This window comes from Brassica rapa, chromosome A03 (genome assembly GCF_000309985.2).
Source record: "Brassica rapa cultivar Chiifu-401-42 chromosome A03, CAAS_Brap_v3.01, whole genome shotgun sequence".
Taxonomy (NCBI): Eukaryota; Viridiplantae; Streptophyta; class Magnoliopsida; order Brassicales; family Brassicaceae; genus Brassica; species Brassica rapa.
This window is the reverse complement of record NC_024797.2, coordinates 4,949,209-4,959,055: the sequence shown is the minus strand read 5'-3', so window position 1 is coordinate 4,959,055 and position 9,847 is coordinate 4,949,209. Positions and strand designations below refer to the sequence as shown.

General features: G+C 29.5%; 2 protein-coding genes and 1 non-coding gene across 3 annotated transcripts; 2 read left to right on the top strand and 1 right to left on the bottom strand.

Moving 5' to 3' along the window:
* The first annotated feature begins 1,436 nt into the window (after nt 1–1,436).
* On the top strand, nt 1,437–2,233 carry LOC117132489 (putative defensin-like protein 110). The gene has a single exon (XM_033286733.1). It carries the CDS (start codon nt 1,847–1,849, stop codon nt 2,192–2,194), a length of 348 nt encoding a protein of 115 aa, XP_033142624.1. The 5' UTR covers nt 1,437–1,846; the 3' UTR covers nt 2,195–2,233.
* A 64-nt stretch (nt 2,234–2,297) lies between these two features.
* On the top strand, nt 2,298–8,682 carry LOC103856646. Its single transcript, XM_009133761.3, has 4 exons — nt 2,298–7,846; nt 7,941–7,983; nt 8,099–8,220; nt 8,320–8,682. Exons 1-4 carry the CDS (start codon nt 7,715–7,717, stop codon nt 8,419–8,421), a joined length of 399 nt encoding a protein of 132 aa, XP_009132009.1. The 5' UTR covers nt 2,298–7,714; the 3' UTR covers nt 8,422–8,682.
* A 376-nt stretch (nt 8,683–9,058) lies between these two features.
* On the bottom strand, nt 9,059–9,130 carry TRNAD-GUC. Its single transcript has one exon. It is a non-coding gene; the product is annotated as a tRNA-Asp (tRNA).
* Between the last annotated feature and the right edge of the window lie 717 nt (nt 9,131–9,847).

Below are 9,847 nucleotides of genomic sequence, written 5' to 3'. Positions count from 1 at the left end.
AGATTATTTATCAATTCGATAGTTAGTTTAATAAAAATATAATGTAAGTCAAGATGGATCAACCTATTTTTCTAAGAATAGTATATTTTATATAGTCATTTATTAAATGAGAATTTATAATCATACAGTTTATGATCATTCATATCATTTTATAACTGAATATTTAAATCATCGATAACAAAATTTTCAATGTGAAATCGTTAATAAGTTTATAATTTATAAATGTTTTTGAAAATTCATTGAAAGTTTAAATATTAAAATATTTATGTAACTTATGGTATATAGTATAATCTATATATATATATAAATATATATGTTTTATTATTAAATGATATTTTTTACTTATATGGTTTTAAAATAATGTGTATCTTCTTATAATATTAAATAAAAGTTCATATTAATACAATTTTATGATCATTTGTAACTTATTATGACAAAAAAAATAATCTATTGATCACAAAATTTTCAGAGTGGGGATCTTCAAATTTCTAATAATTTATAGACGTTTTGAAAAATTCAAAATATAACATATAAGAAAAATTAAAATGTTTTTATTATATATTTAATGTGATTTTTAAATATATTTTAATAATATAAAATTAAAAAAAGAACTAAGATACAAAAATTGTTATCAAATATTTATTATTCATTATAATTAATTTTCACATATACGTTAATCATATTAGGTAATTTCGTAGCTTTTATTTAAGGAAAGTGCAAAACATTTTTTGGTACGTTATTTATCAATTCGATAGTTAGTTTAATAAAAAGTGTAATATAAGTTAAGATGGACCAACCTATTTTTCTAGAAATAGTATATTTGTATAGTTATTTATTAAATAAGAATTTATAATCATACGGTTCTATGATCGTTCATATCGTTTTATAACAAAATATTTAAATCATCGATAACAAAATTTTCAATCTGAAATCTTTAATAAGTTTATAATTTATAAATGTTCTTGAAAATTCATTGAAGGTTTTAATATTAAAATATTTATGTAATCTTATGGTATATAGTGTTTAATATATATATATATATATATATTTATTTTTTATTATTAAATGATATTTTTTACTCATATGGTTTTAAAATCATGTGTATCTTCTTATAATAAAAATGTTAAACCATTGATCATTAATTTTTAACATAATAATTTTAATAGTTTTAGTCATTTATTGTCGTTTTTAAAAATTCAAAATATAACATATACGAAAAAATCTAAATTTTATTTTTATAGCTAATTTGATTGTTTAATTTATTTTAATAATATAAAATTAAACAAAAAAATGATGGAGGAGATATACATTGTTATCAAATCTTTATTATTAAACTCATTAATTGTCATATATATATTAGTCATTTATGGTAATTCCGTAGGTTTTATTTAAGGAAAAAAATATCATATCATATCATTATATCATATAGTTTGATCCAACTTATGTATCTAACAACATATAAAAATCGAATGTGGACCTACTTATTTTTCAATTGAATGTAATTGACTACCTAATTGAGTGCCACCTATGCATTGGGGCCTCTTTTAATTAATACAAAATTGAGGTTACATCTTTTCAAATGTTCCTCAATTAATATATAAGGGATACTAAATTTTGGTTGTCTAGAATATCTACGGTTACAACCAATCGTGTTAACATTGTTCTGATATAGTCTATTTACCTATCTTTTTGGTGTTTGACTATACAAATCTAAAGAAATAAATTGGAAGAGTATGTACATTGACTCTTTGACCAAAAAAGATATTATTTTACTTATGTTTATGTATAAAATCTGATCAGCCTCAGTAGAGAAAATCGTAACCAAAAAGAAAGACACTATCATATAATGGCTATCACCAAAAAGTTTTTGGTTGCATTTGTTCTTACCATCCTCTGTGTCATATCTTTTTTACGATGCCATAAAACATCTGATAGAACTTCTGGTACTGACTTGTTAAACTCTTTACTTCCATTTTTTCTATATTATTTTTGTGAATGTGTATATACCGGTGTTATGATTATTATTTCAATAGGTTTTGGAGTAGAGAGTGATTATAATTGCTACACAGTAGCTCCCTGTGAAGGCGGAGGGGAAAGAGGCTGCACTGCGTTTTGTAAGAGAATGAAGCTTATACCAATGCCAGGTCGAGGCGTTTGTAATGCTGAAAACGTATGTTGTTGTGCTATCAATTAAGTATTCTTCTCAGATGAAAATAATATACACGGAATTTAGATCATAACAGATTTTACGTGGTTCTTTTATAATACAAGAAATTTAAAGTAACAAAAAAAAACTTGTCCCAAGTCGTAACTAATCTAATTAAAAAATCTAACATCTAAAACTTAGAGGATTCACCATGATTTACAAAAGTGACGGAACCACTGAAGTTCTGACATATTCATCAGTATGAACCACTGAAGTTCTAACATATTCATCAATGTGAACCAGACATTTCCTCTTTATTCATTTTATTTATCATCAAACGACGACTACGCCACTATCGAACGTCACCCTTTCTCATTGCTTCGTAGTGTCACCGGGAAGTAAATGATTTCATATTTTGTTCCGGGTTTAGAGCCAAGGTCTCTCGATTAATTGAATCGGCCCAGTACAACTAAACTATAACACTCATCATGCATCTTCTTTATACTTATATATACAATCTATTGCTTGATGTGTATATTTACTAATTAGTTACACACCGAGCCAAATTGTCACCAGCCACGGGTTGTCCTTCGACGGGTTTGCGCCATGGCTCACTGAGGAGGAAAGCAATAAGCTTTCATGTAAAAAGGTTACAAACTTTATAAATAACCAAACCAGATCAAAGAGGGATTTTAACCAAAAAAAGATCAAAGAGGGATTAACAGATGAATATGGTGTAAACGGAAAAAGTATGTTTGGGACTTTGAGTCACTGACATATTCTGACTTAGGCCAATTCTAATTGGATAACAAAACGCCCGTAGTTTCTTTTCCAATAAGACAAAAAAAAAACACTAGAGTGAATAGTGTTTGGCATCACACCAAATATTTTATATGTATATTTTATTATGTTTCATTTACTATTGTAATTCAATTATTATTATTTAGTTAAAATTTGTAACTAAACATAAATATACTGCATTTTTTTGTATTTTAAAATTATTTTTACATATCTAATATATTTTTCAGAATCAGTATGATGTAATATAGTTTTATTTTCAAATATCGATTATAATCTTATTCAATTTAGTCAATAATGAACAATTAATAATATGATATTATTGTAAAGTTATCTAATAGTAATTAATTACAGCTTTATGTAGTACTATTATATTAACCAAACATTAAAATAACATTTTTATTTTTATTTGATAATATAGTTAAATTTGTATTACTAACTAATACAAGTTTTATCAAAATAAATATATTATGTTATGTACTTTTCATAATTAATAGTTTTTAATTTTTGATATAATATATTATATAAATTGTATACATAAAAGGTATAATATTTAAAACCAAAAATATATAAATGTAAATAAATTTGATAAACAGAAAATTACAAAAAAAATTAACAAACATAATATCAAAGTGCGATAAGATAATTATTTATTAATTACAAGTAATAAAAATATAAAAATTATTAGAACTGAAAACATCAAATAATATATTATATTACTTTTGGTGTAATATTTGGTGTCATGGTTAGAGATGACAAAAAAAAAATTATTAGAGATGACATTAAAACACCAAATTTGGTGTAATTTCAACTCCAAATTTAGTGTCATGGTTCGAAATGCCCTTAGAACTGAGTATTAATTGAATCAAAATCACTAAACCCAACCCAACCGAAACTTTAATCCTAAGTTTCACGCTAAGCAAATCAAACCCGAGTTATGTTCAAGTTCAAACAAGTCAAATTTGGTTCGAATACCCAATCTCCTTTTAAAAAAAATCAACCGAAAGTTCACCGATCACCAGGCTATGTTAGAATTTTTGGGGAGACAAGTTTGGTCTGAGTTTGTTACCCAAAAACTTGTAAAAGATAATCCATAGAAGACTAAAACCTGTAGTTTGTGTCTATCAATAATGGTCATTTCTTTTGCTTGAAATTGAATTTTATAGCAATGGATTGGGCGACGTAGTTTCGGTTTCCCGAGCGTGACGCTGAAACTCCACCACCTGGACGTGATTAATGAGCGTGGCATACACCCAGGACTAAGAACTCATATTTGGCTCCCTAGTGACCTGTAAGTTTGTAACCATTGATTTTTTATACTTATTTTATTAATTTTGTCTAACTAAACAGAATATGCAGATATCTGCGAGAAAAAGAAAAGCGAGAGGAGTTCACAAGAATGTGTAGTGAATATTTTTTTAATTTCTCTTATAACTCTTTTATTTCACAAGATTGCAGAAGAAGCGAAACTCACGGATCCATCGACACATACTGTCATATACATATCTATCCATGACGAACTTCTTCAGAATATCAATTTCTAATCAGGGGTCGCTGTGAAGTATTATGCGATCATATCGAATGTTTTATCATCCTTCTAATAAAATACGATATATACAACACATCTTGGACTCTAAGTCTATAACTGTACATAAAATAATAAGCTGTTTATTCGTTCAAAGATAGAAAACGATTTTACTACAGTGACAAACTTTGTAGAAAAGTCTGTAAAATATAGATCTCAAGAGACTGTAGACGATTCCCAGCTATTATTTTCTGTCACAGAAACGACATTTAATAATATAGAGTACTGTTTATTTAGTAATCTTGATTTTCTTGGATAAAAAACAACTTGATGACCAGAATTCAAATAGGCTTAAGCAAGAGAAGACGTTATACGACTCTCATTCGCTTACATGTGAATGTCAATTAATTTTATGATTTTCTCCAAATCCAATCATTTTCTTTTTGATAAAAAATCCAATTAACATTTTCAGCTAATTAATTATCAAATACTACCTTATCTTATACAGATATTTAACTTATCAGTTAAATACTATCAGTGCCCAGAGATCATATAAAACTCAAAAGAAGATGCTAGCAAGGTATAAAAAGAGTATTTGACAAATTCTTGTTCTCGAATAAAATGAAATAAATATGTTCAATAATTGGCGGCGTATAATCTACACAATAAGTCAAACAAATCTGCATATTAGAGTTAAGAGAATATTATCTAATCTAGTCATTTAGATATCATTCCTTTAATTACCAAACAAAAGATACGACTCCATTCTTCTTCTTCAACCTATTGACTAAAATAGTACTATATTAGAACTTATCCCTAACGCTTAATGTGTAATCTCAATCAAGCATCAAACTTTAGCTAGTATCTTTCATCGATTCAAATATCTATCTCGAATATTTATTATACAAATAGATTATAATGAAGATGTGATAATCCTGTCAAAACTTCTATTGATCTCGAGAACAATTGATTACAAATCCAAAGATTTCTTTTTTTTTTTTGGGCAAGACATTCATTAGAAACATAAGCGAATACATAATGGAGTTACAGGATTGCAGTGTAGCCTCTGCAAGCGCATATGCTGCCCTGTTTTCAGTCCGAGAAGCATAATTAAAGGAGATTACAAAGAGATCACAAGATAAGCTTTGAATGTCATGGAGTATTCCAAAGAGTTCCTTGATTGAGTCTCTTCCGTTGATGGCTCTGATAAGATCTGAGCGTCCAAAGATTTCAACTATGTATTTTTCTAGAGCATGAAAGTGCGTATAAACATTCAAAAAACAAACTCACTACTAAAGTCGCGTACTTCGGTTATCCACTTTTTGGATAGTAATTTTTTTTTTATGGACATTAGGGACCAGTGAGAAGAATCTCTTACATGAGAATCTATCTTATCAAGAATAGACAACCGTTCTCAGTCTTTACATGCTTTTACTCTACCAGTATATAAATTGACAAATGTACGAATATTTGAGTAAATATATGTATCTGTAACATTTCCATAAATATTCGTATGTTTGATGCTTTTGAAATATTCGCAAAAGGATCGTATATGTGCCAATTTTTCAAGGCAGCTAGAATTTTTGGTCTCCAATTTGAGATAATTATAGCATAAGATGAAATGTCGTTATGAATACTATTCCCGGGAACTGAATCTTTTCTTCTGAATCTCTCTTCCCAACTACGTGTAGACAACGTGTATCATCATCACGTGATACATTTCTTTCTTTCTTTAAACTCATGCGTGATACATTTATAATTTTTTAGAAAAAAACAGATCATTCTTTTTTTCACACTACTTTATGTGAATTCTAAGTTTTTTAAGTTTTTCATATAAATAGAGAGGACGTTTTTTTTTTGTCGTATGATGAGATATCATTTTGAGTTGAGAGACATATTAATATCTAAAGTATTCCAACTCATATATATTTATGTTGTTATCACTTAATAATATCTAATGATAAGACAAAACAAAATTTATGAATCAAAATGTCTTATTTAGAACTATCATAAGTTTTTGAGTTCGAGAATACTACAAAACAAAATTTATGAAAGGTTCCCAATTTGTTCATAACTGTTCGTTCATTCAACTAATTATAAATTTTTAATCTGAAGCTTTATAATTTATCAAGGACGACCACTAAAATTTAGTATACATGAAACAAAATGAAATTTATGTTGATTAATTACTTTTATTGTTTAAAAACCTCCCAGATATTTTTTCATTATATTTTTTGAAGAAGTATTGATTAATTTGTGAGCCTTATTTGATCAAAAAAAAAAAATTTGTGAGCCTTCAAGATAAAGAAGCAAAAAAATTGTGAGCCTTCATCAAGTGGAAATTTTTCGTGGACCTCATCTTCTTTGATTAAATTTTATTTTCTTTTAAACAAAATAATTATTATACATATAAAGATGTATATCTTTATTATACATATAAAGAGATATATTAAAGTTATATATAACTATTGTTTTTGGGTAGTATTACGTTCTCCTAATTATGTTTAAAATGGCAACTATTTTAGATTAGAAAACGGATCATATAAACAACATGCGTGAGATTTAAAGAAGCTCAAATTCTTCTTTTGTTTTCTTTTCAACTTTGGCCCTATGTGACCAAGGAGGGTCGGCAACTTATCTTCGGAATGGCACGTGGCCACATAGGATTGGTTGGACATCAGATCCGGTGCCGGACTTATCCTCTTTAAGATAGCTCTTTTTGTTATTACAAGAGAAACATTGAACATTGAAGTCTTTGAAGAATCTAACTGTTCGCGTCTTTATCCGGAAGAGATAAAGAATCCAAATTTGTCAATAGGCTTACTACAAACAAACATTTAGAGGAAAATCTAAAATAAATCGTTACAAGTTAAAAAAAAAAAAAACCAGTGGCAAAGAATAAAAGATAGCGAAGCTTCTAAATTTCTCTTACAAGGAAAATAAAATTGAAATAATTTAAAACGAGAAATAGGAAAAGAAGCAAGTCTTTTCAGCATCAAAAAGAGAAAACATACCCATAATAAGCTACATTTCTTGATGGATGCTGTTCATGATCATGATGGCTCCACTATCTCCATAACCTAATCCCTTGTGGCATTATGTATATATAGCCCCATTGAGATCTTATTGCAATATCACAAACCTTACACAACTATCCCCCTCTTCATTCCAAGTTCTCTTACATAACAGAATCACAAAGATAATCTGTTTCAAAGTGAGTAGAGTATAAACTTTGACAATTATTAATGGAAGGTAAAGGACGAGTTGTATCATCAACTTCTTCTTCTTTAACAACCGAACTATTCGGTTCCAAAGATCCTGTGCCGCCATCTTCTTCCTCTGGAATCTTCTCCTCCATTTTCCCTCATCCCTCCAAGGTTATATTACCTTCCTTTTCTTCAAGTTTTGTTTCTTGAGTAATCAGAATGATTCTTGAGGCTTACACTTCGGTTTCTTTATTTGATTTCTCAGGGCGTTGCAAGAGATGGTCAAAGCTCCAAACATGGCTCACAAGGTCAGTGAGAAAGAAAAAAATTCCTTCTTCTTTGAATTCTCAAAGAATGGCTGTGAGTTCTTTTTTTTTTTTAACAACTGGCTGTGAGTTCTTATGAATATACTTTCTTACACAGCTCAACGTAGAGAAACTTCAAATGCACAAGACAGAGTTGAGCCATGCAATCTAAGCTCTTCTCTTTACTACGGTGGCCAAGACGTATACCCTCGATCCACCACCAACCAAACTTACCCTACAGTGAGTATTCTTAGCTTATGTATATTTTGCAAATAACTTTCAAAACAAAATAAATAAATAAATCAGAGGACTTGGCTGATCAGAGAAACCATTACTCAGGTTAAAAACGAGGGTCCAAGAAGCCAAGAAAACGATGCTAATGGACATAACTCGCAAGATGTTTCAAGAGGAAACTGGTGGCAAGGTTCTCTTTATTACTAAAGAACCAGTTTCTTTGTAAATCTCTCATGAAGCTCAAGTCATATACTAATTATCTACCAATCAAGACTTTTGTATAAATAAGCTTATGCAGAACAAAGGATAATATATTTGGCGATAATATTGAAAGAGCTCTCCTAGTAAACGTGTGTTGGTAATGAACTGTATCAGTATTTACTCTGCTTCTCTCTTTCTCATGTTCAACAAAAAAAGATGAAATATGTAGCATTTTTTTTGGGTAATCAAATATGTAGAATTTTACCAGTGATCAAACCAGACAGACATCTTTACGTCGGAACCAAATCCTTAAGTCATTATTTCAAAACTGGGCCATCTCCAACGACATTTTCTCGTGGTTTCTTGTTTTCTCCAAACACTCGTTTAAAAGCTGAGAACATCAAATGATGACTTTCATCTCTTTTCTCTCACTAATCTCCCTGCGATTCCAAGAACCAGAGGAGTTTTTTTGTTCTTGCCGCTTCTAACGAATGAGCTTCGTGCCGGAGATGCTGGACGTCGCAGGTGATTGGTTTAAGAGAGATCTGCCGTCTTAAGCGAGGAAAAACGCCGAGGTGTCTTGTTCTGTTAAAAAAACGACGATGTGTTTATAGAAAGGAAACAAAACAGGGAAAAAAATAGACGCCGTTGCCGGGGATCGAACCCGGGTCAACCGCGTGACAGGCGGGAATACTTACCACTATACTACAACGACATTGTTGTTTGACTAATCTATATTAATATATATATCAGACCAAGCCTAAAAGTAGCATCTACGTTCAGGTTCAGTTGTAAAGATGTGCATACAATTCATATTTTCTATGGATGTGCCTTGAAAAACAGTTCTAATAAAAATGTATTGTTTTAAAACATTACATCCAGGAAAACAAGTCAGTGTTAGAAGTTTGATTATCCCATACTCGAAAGTCCAATATATACATGGTTGATGGTTGTTAGATAAAGACTTTACAATAAAGGTATTTTAGACCTACTTTCGTCTAATAAAAATCAACTAATATCAATTATCGAGTAAAACGTTGCAGAATCGGGAAACAAATCAATATTTTTTTCTCAATTAGAATGTGAATTCCAAAAGCAATTAGCTAGTGGGAGTAGGAAGGAGCTATCTTTAGTATATTTATATACCAAGAAAAAGAGTGCTTACTTACGTTTGGTCAGCTCTTCAAAGGTGAAACCTAAGAGCATCTGCATTAGTGAACTCCATGGGGAGTTCACACAGTTTTCGAAAAAAAAAAAATATTAAAATAAACAAAAGCAATGAACCTCCCTCTTAGAAGTTCACTGCACTGAATCCGGATCATCACTGTAGCGCGGGCCCCACGACACGTGGCGGCCCGCGGTTGGTCCGGTTATAATTTTTTTTTTTTTTTTTTTTAAAAACAAAAATCAAACAGAAAAAAAATAATAATAA

What these genes read in the sequence shown, in the direction of transcription:
- LOC117132489 (XM_033286733.1), top strand. Translation starts at nt 1,847, where the DNA reads ATGGCTATCACCAAAAAGTTTTTGGTTGCATTTGTTCTTACCATCCTC.
- LOC103856646 (XM_009133761.3), top strand. Translation starts at nt 7,715, where the DNA reads ATGGAAGGTAAAGGACGAGTTGTATCATCAACTTCTTCTTCTTTAACA. An exon ending in CTCCAAACATGGCTCACAAG is followed by an intron (nt 7,984 to 8,098) that starts GTCAGTGAGAAA and finishes TTTCTTACACAG; the next exon opens with CTCAACGTAGAGAAACTTCA. An exon ending in CCAACCAAACTTACCCTACA is followed by an intron (nt 8,221 to 8,319) that starts GTGAGTATTCTT and finishes ACCATTACTCAG; the next exon opens with GTTAAAAACGAGGGTCCAAG.